The sequence below is a fragment of the Bipolaris sorokiniana genome, assembly GCF_000338995.1.
Source record: "Bipolaris sorokiniana ND90Pr unplaced genomic scaffold COCSAscaffold_18, whole genome shotgun sequence".
In the NCBI taxonomy this organism is placed as follows: domain Eukaryota; kingdom Fungi; phylum Ascomycota; class Dothideomycetes; order Pleosporales; family Pleosporaceae; genus Bipolaris; species Bipolaris sorokiniana.
In genome coordinates this window covers 54,522-72,750 of record NW_006911912.1, presented here as the reverse complement: position 1 = coordinate 72,750, position 18,229 = coordinate 54,522, and the positions used below count along the sequence as shown (strand labels likewise).

The 18,229-nt window shown below is 51.4% G+C and overlaps 8 protein-coding genes across 8 annotated transcripts; 3 read left to right on the top strand and 5 right to left on the bottom strand.

Moving 5' to 3' along the window:
• Positions 1 to 835: 835 nt before the first annotated feature.
• Positions 836 to 3,136, bottom strand: COCSADRAFT_348138 (uncharacterized protein; the record flags this gene model as incomplete). Its single annotated transcript, XM_007707107.1, has 3 exons — positions 836 to 2,236; positions 2,294 to 2,531; positions 2,643 to 3,136. The coding sequence occupies 3 exons, from the start codon at positions 3,134 to 3,136 to the stop codon at positions 1,220 to 1,222; spliced, it is 1,749 nt and encodes a 582-aa protein (XP_007705297.1). The 3' UTR covers positions 836 to 1,219.
• A 1,613-nt stretch (positions 3,137 to 4,749) lies between these two features.
• COCSADRAFT_165050 (uncharacterized protein) lies at positions 4,750 to 7,416 on the bottom strand (the record flags this gene model as incomplete). The annotated part of the gene is made up of 2 exons (XM_007707106.1): positions 4,750 to 6,471; positions 6,619 to 7,416. 2 exons carry the CDS (start codon positions 7,414 to 7,416, stop codon positions 4,750 to 4,752), a joined length of 2,520 nt encoding a protein of 839 aa, XP_007705296.1.
• A 1,074-nt stretch (positions 7,417 to 8,490) lies between these two features.
• COCSADRAFT_153368 (uncharacterized protein) lies at positions 8,491 to 10,538 on the top strand. The gene has a single exon (XM_007707105.1). The coding sequence runs from the start codon at positions 8,584 to 8,586 to the stop codon at positions 10,243 to 10,245; it is 1,662 nt and encodes a 553-aa protein (XP_007705295.1). The 5' UTR covers positions 8,491 to 8,583; the 3' UTR covers positions 10,246 to 10,538.
• A 269-nt stretch (positions 10,539 to 10,807) lies between these two features.
• On the top strand, positions 10,808 to 12,180 carry COCSADRAFT_185347 (uncharacterized protein). The gene is made up of 2 exons (XM_007707104.1): positions 10,808 to 11,346; positions 11,418 to 12,180. Exons 1-2 carry the CDS (start codon positions 11,146 to 11,148, stop codon positions 12,156 to 12,158), a joined length of 942 nt encoding a protein of 313 aa, XP_007705294.1. The 5' UTR covers positions 10,808 to 11,145; the 3' UTR covers positions 12,159 to 12,180.
• A 500-nt stretch (positions 12,181 to 12,680) lies between these two features.
• Positions 12,681 to 14,624, top strand: COCSADRAFT_165047 (uncharacterized protein; the record flags this gene model as incomplete). Its single annotated transcript, XM_007707103.1, has 3 exons — positions 12,681 to 13,634; positions 13,708 to 14,230; positions 14,305 to 14,624. The coding sequence occupies 3 exons, from the start codon at positions 12,681 to 12,683 to the stop codon at positions 14,622 to 14,624; spliced, it is 1,797 nt and encodes a 598-aa protein (XP_007705293.1).
• Positions 14,625 to 14,738: 114 nt separating this feature from the next.
• COCSADRAFT_165046 (uncharacterized protein) lies at positions 14,739 to 15,172 on the bottom strand (the record flags this gene model as incomplete). Its single annotated transcript, XM_007707102.1, has 2 exons — positions 14,739 to 14,926; positions 15,025 to 15,172. The coding sequence occupies 2 exons, from the start codon at positions 15,170 to 15,172 to the stop codon at positions 14,739 to 14,741; spliced, it is 336 nt and encodes a 111-aa protein (XP_007705292.1).
• A 377-nt stretch (positions 15,173 to 15,549) lies between these two features.
• COCSADRAFT_41358 (uncharacterized protein) lies at positions 15,550 to 17,015 on the bottom strand. Its single transcript, XM_007707021.1, has one exon. The coding sequence runs from the start codon at positions 16,891 to 16,893 to the stop codon at positions 15,769 to 15,771; it is 1,125 nt and encodes a 374-aa protein (XP_007705211.1). The 5' UTR covers positions 16,894 to 17,015; the 3' UTR covers positions 15,550 to 15,768.
• Positions 17,016 to 17,206: 191 nt separating this feature from the next.
• On the bottom strand, positions 17,207 to 18,175 carry COCSADRAFT_153357 (uncharacterized protein). The gene is made up of 3 exons (XM_007707101.1): positions 17,921 to 18,175; positions 17,754 to 17,869; positions 17,207 to 17,700 (listed from the first exon to the last, which is right to left on the bottom strand). Exons 1-3 carry the CDS (start codon positions 18,027 to 18,029, stop codon positions 17,476 to 17,478), a joined length of 450 nt encoding a protein of 149 aa, XP_007705291.1. The 5' UTR covers positions 18,030 to 18,175; the 3' UTR covers positions 17,207 to 17,475.
• Between the last annotated feature and the right edge of the window lie 54 nt (positions 18,176 to 18,229).

Sequence of the window (18,229 nt, the reverse complement as noted above, 5' to 3'; positions counted from 1 at the left end):
CAGCCAACCACACACCCCCACTCTCCCTCCGATGCCGTGTATACGACGCCATCCACGCCAACAGTGATCTCATCTCCGATCGGCCTGGCCTTTCTCGCACCGGAGGCCACCAGACAGGGGTGGCTACTAACAACGCATGCCAGGGTCCTTGATTCCAACTTTGCGAACCGGTTGCATGGGAACAAAAAAGAGGGCGTTGATGCGCGGCGTTGCGACAGGGTGGGTCCTACGTCATCTGAACCACTCGATTTCAAGGGATCTGACCCTCACCGAATGATCGTCCCGCGGTCGCCTGCAGCCTGGAAAACTTGCTGATTCATACAACCTGCTTGTCGGTTAGGTGATTTGCTGGGTTTTTGCGCTGGATACCGGTGGGTATGTGTGATGATGTGGTTGGGTAGTTGTGAAGGTCTTGAAGGGGCGGCAAATGGGAATGGGAAGGTGGGCGCGGGACGATGGGTGGCTGTGTGCGCCTAGAAGCGCGCCACAGCTGTAAGACATGTCTTGACGGCGATCGGAGTCGCAGGTAGCTAAGGCCAAAGTATGAGCGACATACTAGTAGTTTGGAAATGAGATATCCTTGTCTACTTTCACATGTTGGGCATCTGTATCTTCTACAGTATGATCAATAGTTTTATTCCGAAACTAAATACAACGCCGTGCTCCGCCAGTAAGGATGTGACTCTTCTACTCGGTCTGGTGCCTTGAACGCTAGTACTAGGTGGCCGGCAATAGCCATAACAACAAGACGGCTTGCAAAAAGCAAGGCCTGAGAGGCCCAACTTGTATACCGCAAGACGCAGCGATAAAAAAAATTACACAGTACATCCTTTTTTTTCCCGAGACAGTACACGCAATCCAAGTTGAAAAGAAACTACCTCCGTTATAAATTTCCCTCAAACCAGTCGAGCAGTAACAAAAAATATTTTGCCAGTGGGCTGCTTCAGACGCGTCTATCAATCTCTTCTTGATCGCTTTCGGCATCGGATGGTATGGGCGAGTTTGTAGTCCTCTGTATGCCGTCAGGGGTAGACTCTTCGTGAGTGATTCCAGGACCGAGAATGCTACCACCGCCGTCTTCGTCTTGGTCATGGTTAGTATCCCCATCAGCATAAATCTCCTGTGGATCAGGCGATAGCGCCAAGACTATAGTCGTCTCGCTCAAGCAACTTGCTCGGCTACTGCCGCTATCACTGCAGTTTTCGAGCATTTTATGATTCTAATCTTCTAGGGAGGCAGGCCAGTCTACAGGTGTTTCTGGTCGGCGCGGTATTTCGAACTCAATAACCGGGTGGTCATCTAGTTCAACACATTCGCCACGGATGGCCTCATGGTCATGGTTGTATGCAAAAAAAGGAGCATCAACGATGGCTTTCCAGCGGGCAATCCTCTTCTGTATTTCGCGGCGAACTAGGAATGAGTGAAACTGATTTTTGAAATCCAGCGGGAAGTCTTCACACAGTTCAAGAGAACACTCGTTTTCCTCACCACGCGACTGATGAAGTTTGATGCGTCTGATCAGCACTTCGGTCATCTTGTACACGAAAGGTCCACAGGCACCATCATCGTAGTCGAATTGGTTGTGGTAGTTCTGATGCGGGGTATACTGTTGGATCCGATATCGCCAATTTTTGACATCTTCTTGTAGGATTTTCAGCATGCCTCGACCGATTTGGAAACCAAGGTGTCGAGATTGTTCGTCATCAAGAAATAGAGAATCGTAATACGAGACTGTATAATGTATTCTGTCGATGGCGAGAAGCGACCAGTGATTTCCTTGCAAGCAATCGCTCTCAACGCCACCGATTGCATCGTTGATAACAAGAAAAATCCATGACTTGTTCTCGAAGCGGGCTCTATACTGAGAGTACTCCTGGGGACTGCTATCTTCACTTTCTGCAGCGAAAAAGCATATTTGTGAGACCATGGAGTTGGCGATTGCGATTCCATGATTTTCACAATTGTAATCTCGACAGAGGACTTCCAGAGCCATATCTAGACTTTCGTCCCGCATCCAAGGCTCGCCATGGTTCCAGCTTGTACTCCTGATATGGCAGAAAGAATCGTTTTGAATTGTAACATCCCCCAGCCTGAGATACACGTTGGAATCAAATGGCGGGTTCAATTGAAATATTGTGCAGAATGCGGAATATCGACCAGGATGGGGAACAAAACTCCAGTGGGAAAGGATGGGTAGAGGTTCCAAGTCGAAAGATCCGTACTGACGAAGCGGACGCTGTTGCACGTTAGCACATTGCTTAGCTACTTTTCCAGGTGAATGAACTATGCGAACCTTGATCTCTGTTTCTTTCCAGTCCATTGCGAAGCAGGTGCCCCAGTATTCGCTAGTATTGACATCGATGCTATACCGCCGCTTCAGCAGTGGAGGCCTCGTCTGCCTTGTAGGTAGTAAATTAGCGCGCTCGAATCCCCGTGAACCTAGCATGAACATCCTGTAAGTCTTATAGCGCATGCTGTGTCGTGTATTTTCGAAGATTTTGGAGAGCTCGAAGCGCTCATGCTTTGCTATTCTAAGTTGGTTATACTTTGCAATAGGGGAAACCACTTGATCAGATGACCGAGTCGTAGTAGCTGTTGTACGAGCCTTGGGACTCTCGAGCTCAGATAAAGATGCCGAGGACTTCTTTCTATCCTGAGGGGGAGTACCTGGTGGCGTCATGGACGTTTTGTCATCCTGATCCTGGCTTGGGGGTGGAGTGAGCGAAGTCGCGTGAGGGACAGGTGTATCTTCTTGTAATTGCGCTTTTGTTTCTGGAAATCCCTCAAGTTCTGAAACTACAGAAATCTCAGTCACAGGTGGCCAGTAGGTTTGAAGTTGTGCCTGGACATGTGCTTCAGTGTCCCTGAGCGAGTCATCACCCAACGCTGGCGTGCTCAAGTCGGAACAGGCGTTTTGAGTATTTCCAAGGGTCGTTATTTGGGTGCTTTTGCCTGGTTCTGAGCTTGCAGACTCTAGCGCTGTATGGGATATTGGCTGAGGTTCGGCATGGACGTGCAGTGGGAAGGATGGTGTTGGTGAAGAAGGTGCGACCTGCATAGTGACCTGTGTCGGGTTGCGCTTGTCGGGTTGTTCTTCTTGCATCTCCATGACATATTGAGGTATTTCTTCGACCATCGTATCGTTAGAAGAGGTTGGAGCGCTGGTTACGTTGTAAGGAATGGCGCTTTGTGCGAAGAAAGTGATTGTTGGTACCTGACAAGTCGACCAGCGCTGCCTGGAGATATACTAGAGTGGATACGAACAGTTTTTTCTGAGGCGGGTTTGCTGCGGTGAAAGTGGAAGTCGTATGCGGGTTTGCGCCGGTAGTGAATGATGGCAGGCAGTGGCTAGGCTGGGAGACAGTGTTTGTTGCTGTCGAGACAGAGGACTGGGCGCTGAGGAACAAATAATCGATAATCGAGGTCTAGGTAGGTACAAGGCTTTAGTGAGAGGGAAGCTTTTTGTACTGGTGATCGAGAACAAATGCGTTATTGTGGGGGAAGCAAACTGTATTCCAACACAGCACACGTAGCTGCATTCACGGTTGAAGTAGCGAGAGTTGAACAGTGAGAGGGCCAGGAGCAAATAATCACTCTGACGTTTTTCTTTTTACATTGTGCAAATATGTGTAAGTCAATCTATCAATCTATTTAGATTTGATTATGCAAGCTCGCTGATTTCCCAGTCTCTAGGGGCATCCACAGTTGAGGAAGCTATAGAGTGCCGTGATTATGTACCATCAGGTCACTCCGCTATGGTCCCTATATTACGTCACACCAATTATATTCGCGAGAAATCGTAAAATGATGATCATGATTCGGGCTATTGAGCGATTATGTGCACGGCGTGTACAATGTAAGTGATATCACTGCATGTGTCTTTGTGGTACTGAGAGTGAGAACCAAGGTACCGAGCTTCCTCCCAAGTGAGAGCCGCCAAACGCCTGCTCTGCGCATTACTCGTGAGAGACATGCATTGAAATAAGGTTGCAGTTGCCTTGTAGTATCCAGATGCATGATCGACATTTTGACAATAGCCCTTGTTCATACAGTCATTCCATGTAGCAACAAGGTGACAAAGCGCTTGCCCAACTTGAAAACATCGACCGTATCATGGTCCAATCGCCTGCGAGAGAATTCAGAGAGAGGGAAATTGCCTCCCAACACACCCTCACCCACACCAGACATACGCAGATGAGCACAGCAAAATAATTCTCGAAAAAGGTGATACTATTTACAAGTGCAAAGAAAAGTGCAAAAGATACGTAGTGGTATATAAACTATCAAGGAAAAAAATCACACACACAAAAAGAGAACAGGAAAACACACCGAACGGTCATCAACTGTGTGAAGAGAGTGTCGGTGACGGAGGACCAGCTGCGCCTACCGCGCATGATAACCCTCGATGACTCTTGGATAACAAGCACTCAGCCAACCCCCCCTTATATAGTTCATGCTGCCAAATGCCATAACGACTTTTCGGCGCCTATACAATCCCCACAGATGCTCCTTGAAGATGCTGGGAAAACAAAGAAAAAGTAAAAAAGAAAAGAAATCGACGACAAACATTCCGTATCTGTTTTTCCAGGAACATGTTTGTAACACTGCTGCATCCGCTCACTCTGAGAATTCTTCTCAGGTATTTGCCGCGTGTGAAAATCAAGCTTTTGACTGACCCGCATTTCTATATCATGCCATGCCTCCAACGTCCGCTCCGTGCTAGAACTGTGTATGGAGCTTCTAGTCTACTTACTCTCCAGTGCTGGATCCTCTCAGCCTTCTACCAAGGCTGACATTGCGACCGAGATCCGTTATGCCACCCACTGAGTGTCGATTGCTCGGGTTTCGGGCGACGCTCAATTGCGTTCTAGCTCGTAGACCGGCGGACAAGGGCTTCTCGAAATGGGCTGGAGATCCTTCTCGGCCTAGATTGTGGCCGAAACGATTCTGGTCACGGAACAAGAGACTGTGCTCATGCGACGGTGTACTGCTCGAAACACTGGGCCGACGAAGGTGCGATGTCGTCTGAATAGCAGGCGATGGCTGCAAATCAGACATTGGCTCGCGAGAACCAATCTGCCGACCGGTGCTGTACCGGTTGCTCTCATTTTGTTGCTGCCGCGACCGGAAGTCAATCGACGTCATTGCACGAGATGGTGCGCGGAATAGAATTGTGTCATCGTCATCTTCCTCGGCACTCTTGCGTGCACGATGAAGACTTGTGCCTGCTCGCTGGAGTCGTGACGCGAGGTGCCTGTCGTCGTAGGGCTCTTGACTGCTTTCTCGTTGATTACCCCCAGTTCCAACGGCAAGCATACTGCTCCTTCGAGCCTCTATGCGAGACATTGCTCTACTGGGACTAACACCAGACAATGTGTTGCTCTCGGGTTCGATACTTTCTCGTATGGTTGGTGACTCGCCGTTGAACTGGACGCTTGGCCGACGAGAAAGTGTGGCTGTACTTGACCGAAAAGCAGGGCTGGCGAAGCCTGTCTTGGTGTCACACAGAGCTATACACAGCTCGGTCAAACTCCGGCAAAGGTTGTCAGCTTTGCGCCGAACTTGGCGGTCAGACACGACTGCACCATTAGCGATGGTGCTTGCCGAATGAAGTGTGCCCTGCGGGCCAGCACTGCCGCTCATTTCAGCGAGTGCTAATGCCTCCTGTGCTGTTGCTTCCAACGTGCGATACACTGCTGGTGATATGTGTTGTCGGGCTTTGGCTAGCGCCTCCCTCAACAGCGGATGGGTTTTGTTGTTACTGTTGTTATTATTGCCGTTAGGGGTAAGAGCACCAACTGTAGAGTCAGACGGAGACAGGTTCGCCTTTCGCTGTTGGTTTGGCGATGAAGATACAGTTGTAGCTGAAGTATTCGCTGTCCGTGGGCGATCTGCCGATGCTTGAGATACGATTGCGCCCGACGTTGAAGGTATCTTGCCTCCCATTTCAATCTTGCGTATCCGGGACTTGAGTTCATCCAGCTCGTCCCATACAGACGCTGCAGGTCCCGTGGAGCCATGCGATTCGGTACCGTCGGCGCGCGAAGCAGCTTCAAATGATGTCTCTATGTGGGGTGTGCGTGGTTCATGGGAGAGATTCGATGGCCTATATGGCTGGAGGGGTGTGCGACTTGGGGGTGTGACGTCTGGCTGAGATGCGCGCCTTGTTGAGGAGAACTGGGCCAGGAAGTCGCGTGGTGAGAGATCCGAATCCCTCCGTACAGAACTCAAAGATGCCTTGTGCGATAGTTGAGGCGTCCGGTGTGCTGATTCAGGTGCTGGCGAATTTTGGGACCGCTCATAGCGGGACGGGGTGGGCAGGAGCGAACCCCGACGGAGACCGCCTGGCCTGGCGTCTACGACAGAGGGTATACGACTAGAGGTTGCCGTGGCAGAGCTTGACTGCGACGGCGAAGGTGTCTGTAGAGCTGATGGGTACGACTGTCGTTCATTTATTCGGGCGACTCGAGACTGTAGTGGTCAGCTTCCTGTACATACTGTTGACGGCGCATGGGGGACAGATGGTTCAGCTATACTGGGAAACCGCCAGAGTCGAGCGGCCATAGTACGCGCATGTCGCTGCAATCCGAACACATCTTGAAGACTGGGTGGTCTCACCTTCAACCGGTCAATCCGCGCCGTGGTCTCTGCTGGGCGCTGCTGCTGTTGCTGCTTGGGCGCACTATCCGCGGCAATATTTAGGAACAGGTCCTCCTTCTCGCCATCTGTGCCTGGAGTCACGGGCGCAGGTGCTCCCCGTCCGCTGTGCGCCGCATGGTAGTCCTCCATCCGGCTGCGGGGTCCAGAATCGTATTCGGACGACTCGGTGGAGCTGGCCATTCGTCGGGGCGGAGGCCGGGAGCTGGCGGTGGAATTGCGTCTGGGGGCGGGCGGGCGCAGGAAGCTTGGGGACGCCGTGGTGCTTGTTTGTTGTGGTTGCTGGTGGTGTTGTTTTTGCGGGGGACCGTTCCAGTTGCCTGTTTCTTCCTCCCCGCGTCGCTTGCTCAATGGGGTCGGGCCAGTGTGCGATGCCAGTGCGGTGGGAGAGAACTGCTGGTGCGCATAGGTGAGATCGGCGGGATTCTGCGAGCTCCGACTGCGCGTAACTAGGGTGACGGGAGGGCCGCGCGAATTGTCTATGCCATGGGCACTATGGGAGGCCGGGGGCCGACGTGCGGCAGCGGACGAGGTCGAGGTGGTCGAGGGCAGACGTAGCAGGCTCGGGGGCTCGGGGTTTGTGTTTGTGCGCTGGCGTGTGGGCTTGGGGGTGGGCGACGTGTGCGCGGTCAGCGTGTTGCGCCGGGAGGGGTCGTGTTGTTGTGGTTGTGGTTGACGCTGCGGCGGCGGGTGCTGGTTCTGCTGCTGGTATTGTTGTTGTAAGGCTCCTCCAGACGATTTCCGAGAATGGGTCGGCATAGCTGCAGGAATCCAGGTGCGCTGGCACACACCAGACAGGGATGACGGGCAACGTTTCAGAGCGCACACTCAGCCTGCCATGGCTGCTACGAAGGGGGCCCACAGACTGCGCGTACGCCTTGGTAAATTGCACATGCTCCCTTTGCTGTTCAAAGGAAGATGCTGGGACGCTGCGGCGCTGCATATGGCCAGTATTCTCGACCTTGGCCCATTTGCTGCTAGGGTGGCCAGGCCTTTACACGACATGGCACATTGCCCCCTCAAGAGAGCGAATGATGTGCAGCCAGCCCTATGCTATACCCGTCGCCCACCACCTATAGCACCCGCTATACCCGCCCTCTGTTAAGTAAACTTTTCCACCGCCTCCATCGTTGAGTACCAGCCCGGGAGGGACCGTGTGCTCAACGTCCGGACGGGCGGCAGCGGCACCACATCGCCATCTACCCAGCGATTGCACGCTGCTGCTTATAACTGCAACCCTCTCCTACGCTGTTCCCATCTGCGGGCTGACTCGCCATCTCTCGTTCTTAAATGAGCTTCTGCTCACGGCTAATCTTACCCTCCTCCTGAACGAAGCACACACCGCTGCTTCTCCAACATCTGCTTTCTTTTTGTCCCGTCCCATCTCGAGGCGACAAGCGAAGCCGCATCGAGCGAGCGCTGCAGGGTGGCTGTCATGACCAACCCTGTTCCTACGTTCGCTATCCCCAGGCAGTGATGCCATCCACGGAGCGCATAAGCGAGCTGGCACGGCCGATATGACACTGATGTTTCTGGGAATTTATGCTTTATGCAAGCCTGGTAGTGCAGTGTGTATAAAAGGAGATTGGTATTGGTGTAAGAGGCAGACGCCAAACAAACCCTTGGTCCGTTTGTAGTACGCGTACTCGTGATATGAATCCAGAAAAAACATGATACTTGGCACAGAGTGACTGGCTGCGTGTGAATGCACCAGGGTGGAGGCCCAGTGGGAACTCCGGTGAAGGCTCGAGGCATATCTCCATGGCGCCTCGCGCCATCCTGCCAGGCTCCAGATCACGTGACGCGGTTCCGGCAGAACAAGCCCGCCGACGAGCCCGATGAAATAATCTTGTCTTGCCATCGCCTCCACCCAGGCACATCTCTACGGTCGCGATACCCAACTCTGTCCCCCCATCTACATCAAACATGTCCGTCGCGACGCTGTCTAAGTCGCTGCCCAAGCCGAAATATTCGGGTGAGGAGGAGGAACTCACCAACAGCACGCGTGTGCTGAGCTCCGAGCAGTACGAAGCGCAGGTCGCACGAAAGCAGAATGGCCCACCCGCATACGGTAGCAGGCAGAGTTGGCGGCCCCGCGCGCCAGAGGACTTTGGTGATGGAGGCGCGTTTCCAGAGGTTCACGTCGCGCAGTATCCACTGGACATGGGCAAGAAGGGCACACCATCCACATCCAATGCCCTCGTAAGGAGAGTCGACGGCGAAGGCAAGACCAAATACGATGAGATTGCGAGGCGCGGGCACGGCGACTCAAGGATCGTACAGGCGAGCTTCAAAGATTTGATCCCGCTACGTCAACGGGCAGATGCTGGCGAGCTGGACTTGTCGCGTCCGAGCCAGGAAGTGGTACAGGCAACGAAGGAGAAGACAGAACAGGCACTCATGGCCCTGGTAGCAGGACAAACTGCTGCACAGCGACCAAAGAATGTACAGGGCCGGAGAGACGATGAGCCGACCTTTGTGCGATACACTCCGACCGCACAGATGGGCGAGGCCCAGGGAAAGACGCGCATCTTCAAGATTCAACAGCGACAGATCGATCCTATGGAACCACCGAAATTCAAGCACAAACGTATCCCTCGTGGGCCGCCATCTCCTCCGCCGCCCGTTCTACACTCTCCGCCGCGAAAACTGACCGCCGAAGATCAAGAGATGTGGAAGATTCCGCCTCCCATTAGTAACTGGAAGAACCCCAAGGGTTACACAGTGCCTCTAGATAAGCGTCTGGCAGCTGATGGGCGGGGTCTCCAGGACATCACAATCAACGATAAGTTTGCGCAATTCGGCGAGGCCCTACAGGCTGCAGACAGGCACGCTCGAGAGGAAGTCAAGCAGCGCGCCATCATGCAACAGCGCTTGGCAGAGAAAGAAAAGCTGCAAAAGGAGGAGCACCTGCGCAACTTGGCAAAACAGGCTCGAGAAGACCGTGCGAACGCCTCCCGAAGGCGATCCCAGAGCGATTCAGAAACAGACTCGGAGGAGGAAGAGGTGCGGAAGCGAATGGATGCGCGCAAAGAGCGTCGCGAAGATTTGCAGCGTGAACTCCGCCAGTCGCGCATGGGCAATGAGCGCAAGATTCAGATGCTTGCTCGTGAACAGAACCGTGATATCTCAGAGAAGGTTGCTCTTGGTCTGGCTAAGCCAACGCAAAGCGGAGAGTCCATGTACGATGCTCGGTTGTTTAACCAGTCAAGTGGATTCAATGCTGGTTTCAACGAGGACAACCATTACGACAAGCCTCTTTTCGCCGCTCAAGACGCAATAAGCAGCATCTACCGCCCGAGTGTACAACAGGACGATGGAGAGGATGATGGACAGACGTACGACAGGCTCACAAAGACGAGCAAATTTGAAGTTCTGGGCAAGGCGAAGGAAGGCTTCAAGGGTGCCGATCTACAAGAAGCTCGAGATGGGCCAGTCCAGTTCGAGAAGGATACCGACGACCCTTTTAACATTAATCAGATGATTGACGAGGTTCGGGGCGAGAAGAAGGGTGAAAAGCGATACGGCATCCAAGAGCCCGAGGGCAGGTCAACAAAACGAGCCAGGGTGGATGATGACAGTGATTGAGCAACCTAGGGTATTGCCATAGGCGTTTGGACTTTTTTGATGCAGTACAGATTACTGTTGCAATATTTCACGAGCATTGGAAGCGATCACAGAGACCGAGTTATCTGGTTTTTTTTTAATATTCAATGTCTGAATGTGCACCAAACCTTCCAACATAGCGGAGAATAGCCTTGAAAACGTGCTGGGCAATATGTGCATGTCCCTTGGTCGATCGGTGAAACCGGAAAACCCAGGCCAAGCGGACTAGCCCACCAAAACGAGCAGCCTTTACTACCAAATATCAGCACCATGGCAATATGATTTTCAACAAAACTTATACCGGACAAATACGCTAACTTGATGTTGACGATACCCAAGTGAATGACAAGTATGTATAATAATACTGGTGGTGTTGGACCATCTTTGACTTTATCGGCCAACTGAGAGCATGTCTAGCATTACCCTTGACGTCAACCAGCAACCCCATTCATGGTTGCTGAGCTGATGCTGACTACCAATCTCGTATTGCACCTATTGGCATTCGCCGGCTAACTGTAACTTTGGCATCGGATGGTGCACCTGGCTCGGATATTTGCTATCCCTGGCGTAAACTCCTGTCGGTACTTTGCACAGCATCACTCTACGACCCCACCATCCAATATTGTCCCGTGCCGCGCTGTGGCGAGTACATATCTGTCGACAACTTGGTAGCTATCTGCATCTGGTTTGCGCTGGTGTGCATAAGAGCCGCCGATATGTTGCCGGTTGGCGGGTCTTGATCACGTTTCATTATTTGCTATCAGCTTACTTACTTCGGAGTTGGTCTCGCCATGCAAAGCAATTGCAGCACTTATTTGAAGACGCCACATCTCTTGATCTGCATACACTAGCATTACATACTATACAAACCACCAAGACAAGATGAGTGAAAGAAATTCAGCAGTATCTGGTAACAAGGAACACAAGTTCAACCCAAACTTTACGGATGCAGTGATCAATGCGACAGGGCCCAATGCTACTCCTAGGGTCCGACAGCTCGCGGCGGGGTTGATACGGCATCTGCACGATTTCGCGAGAGAGAATGAGCTCACAGTTGATGAGTGGATGGCAGGTGTACAGCTGGTACGTCTAGACGTCTTCTTAGGCTACGCATCTAGCCTGCACCCTATCTAACACATACTGCGGGTGGACAGATGAACGAAGCAGGTCGCATGTCCGACTCTAAACGCAATGAAGGTCAGCTGATTTGCGATGTTCTCGGCCTTGAGTCTCTTGTCGATGAGATAACGTACAAGCTCGCTTCCACAGCTGCAGATGAACCTACCGCTACCGCTATCTTGGGCCCCTTCTACCGAGAAAACGCACCGGAGCTACCCATGGGGTCTTGTATCGTTTCAAAGGAAATTAACGAACAAGGCGACCGTACTTGGATGCATGGAACAGTTACCGACCTCAAAACCGGAGAGCCCATTGAAGGTGCAGTGGTAGACGTCTGGCACACGGCACCAAATGGCCTGTATGAACAGCAGGATCCCAATCAACCAGATATGAACCTTAGGGGAAGGTTCACAACTGGAAAGGATGGGACGTATAGCTTTTACTGTTTACGGCCTGTGCCATATCCTATTCCTTTCGATGGTCCGGCCGGAAAGGTTCTACAGGCGCTTGACAGGCACCCAATGCGACCGGCACATATACATTTCTTGCTTACGGCGCCTGGCTACAAGCCTATTGTTACGCAAATTTTTGACCGCAAGAGCAAGTACCTTGACGATGATGCCGTCTTTGCAGTCAAGGATTCACTCGTTGTAGACTTCAAGCCTTTCGAGGGTGATCCGAAAGCAGATTTTGAGCTGCCGTATGACTTTAAGATGGCAAGCTTCAAGGATGCGGAGAAACACTCCGTTGCGGGGACGACAGAGGAAAGTGCCTAAGTACAACAATGAAAACATGCTCTTTTCTGTAAAACTCCAGCATATCTTTAGTGACGCTCTTTCGGCGTGACATTCGAGACAACCAACGTTTTTCCGTGCTCCGAGTGTGCGTGTGCTCCGAACCCAGCTGATGCATTCCGATGCAAGGCCGCTCCCCGCTCCCCGCACTACGTACACTATCAACTAACCGTCTCCAACCGACCCGCGGTTGTCAATCATTACGCCCTACGCGCCCTAGCTCGAAACTACTTGACCCTTGTTGTTGTTGTGTATTTATTTCTAGTTGTGTATTATTCTCGTCGTCATCCAAGACACTGCTTACATACATTGTCACACCGAAGTCTTTGCGGGGTCAAATTTACGGTACGTTTGCTAGGGTTACTACCGACTACGTATCACGCCCTAGTACAACACTCTTAGGCCAACGCACTAACAATCTGCAAGAGAACCATCCAAAGAGAACCGAAACATTGCCAACTTTGCAGCAACATTAGAGCAGAGCAATAGCTAGACGTACCCATCATGGCGGAAAACAAAATCCCCCTCGGGCGTTACATGTGGGAACGTATCCATCAAATCGGTGTTGACACGATCTTCGGTGTACCAGGCGACTTCAACCTCCAATTTCTCGACCAAATTTTCCACGTCGATGGCCTGAAGTGGACTGGCAACCAAAATGAGCTGAATGCATCTTATGCTGCAGACGGCTATGCCCGCATAAAGAATGTCCCCGGATGTTTTGTCACCACTCATGGTGTCGGTGAATTAAGCGCACTGAATGGTATTGCGGGCAGCATGTCTGAGAACGTAAAGGTCATACATGTCGTTGGGCAAACTACGCGCGCAATGCAGAAGAATCATATGATGATTCATCATAGCATTGGCTCGAAGCCAAATCACCAAGTATACAACAAGGCCAGTGAGGGGTTACGATTTGCCGCTGCAGAGCTCTGGGACATTGAAAATGCACCAAGCGAGATTGACCGCGTACTCCGAGAGTGTGTGATCAAGAGCGGGCCAGTATACATTTTCTTGCCGTTGGATCTAAGTGCCGAGTTGGTGGACAAGAGTTTACTGGACAAGAAGATCGATCTGGCCCCACAAGTCGATGAGAAGGCACAGGAGAAGGCAATCAATGCCATTACCAGTGCGATTGCCGAGGCCAAACAACCAACAGTCGTAGTAGATGCGCTTGTGCACCGGTTCGGTGCCATTAAAGAAGCCCAACAGGTAGTCAAGAAGCTTAATGTTCCGTTCTTCTCAACAAACATGGGCAAAGGCATTGTTGACGAGACCGAAGAGACATTTGTTGGCGTATGGAATGGCGAGGTCAGTACTCCAGGTGTCAAGGAAGTTGCAAAAGCAGCTGATCTCGTCATAACGCTGGGATATGTCCCATGTGATACCAACACGGCTGGTTTCTCGAGACAGTTGGACGAAAAGAAAGTGATCCACATTAACCCATTCGATGTTGTTGTAAGTCCACCCACTTATCAATATTTGCTCTCGTATTTACAGCATTTTGGTACTAACAATGAAAAAAAAACAGGTCAAGGGCACATCTTATCCGTCCACCTCCATACAACCGCTCCTCGCCGCTCTATCCGCTTCTCTCCCCTCACCAGCCCAACACTCAATAGCCAAGCCACAGCTCCCTCCTCCACGCACCCCTCTGGACGCAGACGCCAAGAACCTAACGCAATCCTGGCTCTGGCCCACGATGGAGGCCTTCATCAAGTCCGGCGACGTCGTCGTCAGCGAAACAGGTACCTCGAACCCCGGAATCGGCGACATCACCTTCCCCAAAGACATTACTCTCATAACGCAAATATACTACGGCAGCATCGGTTTTGCGACTGCAGCCACGCTTGGTGCCGATCTGGCAAGGCGGGAGCTAGAGGCGGCGAACAAGCGTAACAAGGGAAGGACGATACTGGTTACTGGCGACGGATCCATGGCATTGACAATTCAGGAGGTTGGCACCATGATCAAGGCAAAGTGCAAGGCTGTGATATTTGTCATCAACAACGAGGGATATACCATTGAGCGGTTGATCTGGGGTGCTCGACAGTGTAAGTATCATTCTTTTCCATCCCATGCCTCCATCTCGCATCTTCTTTAAACCACATATTCTTACAATTTCTAGCATACAACGACATTGTACCTCACAACTACTCTCACCTCCTCCCCTTATATCACCATCCAGATTCGGCCTCGTCGTTCCACCGCGCGGCAACAAAGGAAGAACTTACCGCTATCCTAGCGAAACCTCAGGTGCAGCAGCCCGAGAACGTGCAGCTTGTAGAGCTAGTACTGGACAAGCTGGACACGAGCTGGAAGCTCGGCACGGTACTGGCGTGGAGGAGCGAGGAGCACAAGGAGTATCTGACGCGAGAAGGATTCGTAGACACATATGGTGGATGGAGTCTTGAAGAAAAAGCCGGTGGGAACATAAAGTGGAGCTAGATATCTCCTTCCTCTTTTCTTTGTCATTCTCATATTCTTTTTTGTATCCCCCGAAAGATATGTCATACCCGTAGGTATCTATTCCACACATAGATGATATGATGAACAAGAAACCTATGCAAAGATTGCAAGCAAACAAAACCACACCACACAAAGCTCATACAGCACCAGCGGCGTCTTATCCCACATGGACATGACGGCAGCAAACCCGCATCTCAGCGGTATCATAGATGCCATCATACGCCTGTTTCCCTGCAGCGTGAAAATGAGTTGGTACCATCCCACTGCTATGGTACTGAGGCCTTTTCACACAGTTGGTGTTAGCAACTGGGGTGTTGAGAAAGGTAAGGGAGATGTTGTTATGGAGTATGGAGAGGGTGAAAAAAAAGGGTGAATTTACCGATTGATTGCAAGGCCCGATCCGAAGCTTCTACACCGGTGATGGCGGCGTATTCTTGCGTGTTGACGAAGCTGTATGCGCCGAGGGCCATGTTGACGAGGGAGTGCAGGATGAGGAGCATGCGGGCCATGCGGGAGAAGGGTGACATTTTTGCTTTCTTTCTTGGGATTGAATGAGGTGGGATAAGTGGTTATGCTTAGCTTTTAGCCATGTAACGAATGTCAATTGGGTGATTGGGGAATGTATCGTGGCGATTAAATGTAGATGGAATAGTTGATGCTGAAGTATTGACAAGGTGATGAAAGAGTGGGTACCTATGTTTAGATAAGCGACTGGGATTTTTTCCTGTTGCAGGGCTTTTTACTTGGGTTAGCGCTAGCAAGCCAGATATGCTGGCAAGCTACCAATTCGAGATTGGCAATCTTGACGCCATTGGCGGGGGAGTTTTGAGTGCGTCCCTCGTCCGATTTCCATCACAGAGAATACAGGGCAGATAGTGAATAGAGACATGGTACACACAAAAGTGTCATTAATAATATTTGATACATGAATGAAAGGCATAGTTCATTATACAAACAAGAACGCCTCCATGAATGCTGTATAATGCCGTGTTCAACAGGTCGGCTAGAAGGAAGGCTGGCATAGAAAAAGCCGAAAAGAAAAACGCTGAAGAGTGCTAAAGCTTCGCTCGCCGGCAATGGGAATCAGTAGTTATACAAAAAATGAAGTAAGAAGATATAGTGATTATGCGCCCAGCGCTATAAGCCTGCTCTTGATGTCCGTTGGTCTCATCATCTGGTTGATGACCACACTAGACATGGCTCCCATGCTGACAAGGGAGACGTATCCTGGTGCAACCTCGCTCGCCAACACTTCCACACACTTCATTGCCTCGTCTTTTGAGATGGGAGTTCGGATGGAGCCTTGCAGGGCCTGTACAAGAGTGGTAGTAGAGAAAGAAACACGAGATCCAGGTTTACTGGCACAAAGGAGGGAGAGAACGCCAAGAACTTCTGGGGTACGTTGGAGTGCTGCTCTTCGTTGGAGCTCGGCAGGACTAGGGGCAGCGGGTCCAGCTTTGGCGGCTTCTTGTTTGGCGAGGATGCGGTCGAGAAGATTGGTTTTGCGAACGGCAGCGAATTCGGTGATCTTGGGTTGTGCAGGTTGAGTCTGCTGGGTTTGGCATGTAGTAGACTCGTTTTCTTTGCCTGTCGCTGGTCTTGTCTTCTTTTGTGCACGTCCTTGCTGAACACTTTCCTTGAACTCCCTCAATCGCTTACGTCCTTTCTCTTGTGATGGTGCAAGTGCGATAAGCGATCCGCATGTGGTGATCTCGGCAAGGGGAAGTTGGCTAAGGAACTTTGAGATGGAAGCGTCGTCGAGGAAAGTCTCCATAGTTGCTTGGTTGACATCGGTCTTCTTTGGGCGTCCCCGTCCGCGTTTGGGTACGGCAATAGGCCGAGTCGACATCTTCTGCGATGCACACCATTGCGACCACAATGTGTCTAGGCCCTCCTTGAACATTTCTTGCAGGCCTTGTTCGTTCATGTGCGTCATTCCGTTCATCATTGGACTGCTCTCCTTAATCTCAATGCAAATCTTGCCGCGGCCATAGTCGGATAAGTAGTAGGGATTGTTGGCGCCAGAAGGGCCGTGGTCGAGGATACCGATGAGCAGCCGGACGTCATCGTAAGTGACCTTGCGCTGGCGCCATACCAGAGTCGTAGATGCAGTCAAGGCCTGGAGATCTGCGGGTGTCGAGATGCCGTTGTGCGCGTAATGCAGTGAGAGGGCAGTCAGAAAGGACGAGTGGAGTGCGAGAAGGTTGACGAGCTCGGCCGGAAGCTGGCCAGGAGCAATGGGCGACATTGTTGAAGATAGAGGTGAGAATGGTACGGCAATAAGATACGTGGATCAATATCGATAAGAAATATGCCGTGCGGGCGTCACTTTGTGGTGCAAAGGAGATGGGGTACAGTATATGAGCAGAGGGGGTATGTAAAACAGGGAAGGGAGAGGAAGGAAGGAGACACGCTCGACGCGTTGCGCGTTCGCGTCGCGTAACTAAGGCCCCACCTATTTGAAACCCAAACGAGCAATTGCCCCGCCCTATGGCAGCGCGTCCACCACTCATTCTTCTCCATACACGTCTGGACAATGACGCGCTGAGTTAGACAATGTTCTCTGCTATCGAATGATATCATGTTCTTCTTCTTCTTCTTCTTCCCGCACTTGCACGCAAACGCCATGCAGCCGGTCTCTCGTACACACGCGAACCACTACATGACAGGAGAACCAACAGTGGTATATGTATGAGTATTACATTATGCTACTGAGATGAAGGAACTGACGCCCATATACTCCAATGCTCATGCAAAGTGCCAGAAGGATGCTTCTGCTCTCTTCTGGTCTTACCATCACCACACCAACAGCACGCTCATGCCTCATGCTTTACTTGCTACCACCAAACCAGCCGCCGAACCAGCCCGTTGCCTTTGCCGCCTTGTCCTCGACGACGGCATCAAACTTGTTCGCTGCTGCGTTAACCTGCTTGCCGGCTTGGTGTAGCTCTTGTTCAGCAAGCGCCTTTGCATGCTCGTACTGCTTTTTCGCATCGGCGCTGTAAGCATCGAACTTCTTCTCTAGTCTGTTCGCCTCCCCTTTGGCTTGGTCGGCCTGGTCGAAGTTAGGGCCATGTTGCAAACAGGATGAGACTATTTCAAACTTACGTATTGCTGTGCGCTGGCGCGTACTGCCTCGTAACCCTCCTCGGCTGCCTTCTTCGCTTCTTTGTCCTGGCCAGGGTAGTCACCTCTCAGTCTGCGCGCAGCAGTCGCCGCATCGTCTATGCATCAGTCAGTTTGCGCTTTGTTCAAAGCGAAGCTCAATGACGTACGTTCTACTTTCTTCTCAGCAAGCTTTGGGTCGCCTCCAGCGTTGTAGAGATAGTAAGTCGCTCCACCAAGAGCAGTAAGACCACCGTAGGTTAGGACTTTACGAGACATATTGACTGAGATGATTGTTTTTTTTGGGAAAAGGTTTCTTGAATTTGAAGAGGAATTAGATTGTGCAAACTTGCAAATCAAAAATGAAGAATCAGCGCTGTTAAGAAAGAGGGGAAGGCTTTCAAGGCAGCGCAGCTGGTGTGACGTAATTCCTGCGCAGTTGGATGATCCAACTACGCGTGCGAACTAGATCGCCAAAC

What these genes read in the sequence shown, in the direction of transcription:
- COCSADRAFT_153368 (XM_007707105.1), top strand. Translation starts at nt 8,584, where the DNA reads ATGTCCGTCGCGACGCTGTCTAAGTCGCTGCCCAAGCCGAAATATTCG.
- COCSADRAFT_185347 (XM_007707104.1), top strand. Translation starts at nt 11,146, where the DNA reads ATGAGTGAAAGAAATTCAGCAGTATCTGGTAACAAGGAACACAAGTTC. An exon ending in GGATGGCAGGTGTACAGCTG is followed by an intron (nt 11,347 to 11,417) that starts GTACGTCTAGAC and finishes GCGGGTGGACAG; the next exon opens with ATGAACGAAGCAGGTCGCAT.
- COCSADRAFT_41358 (XM_007707021.1), bottom strand. Translation starts at nt 16,893, where the DNA reads ATGTCGCCCATTGCTCCTGGCCAGCTTCCGGCCGAGCTCGTCAACCTT.
- COCSADRAFT_153357 (XM_007707101.1), bottom strand. Translation starts at nt 18,029, where the DNA reads ATGTCTCGTAAAGTCCTAACCTACGGTGGTCTTACTGCTCTTGGTGGA. An exon ending in TGCTGAGAAGAAAGTAGAAC is followed by an intron (nt 17,870 to 17,920) that starts GTACGTCATTGA and finishes ACTGATGCATAG; the next exon opens with ACGATGCGGCGACTGCTGCG. An exon ending in GCGCCAGCGCACAGCAATAC is followed by an intron (nt 17,701 to 17,753) that starts GTAAGTTTGAAA and finishes AACTTCGACCAG; the next exon opens with GCCGACCAAGCCAAAGGGGA.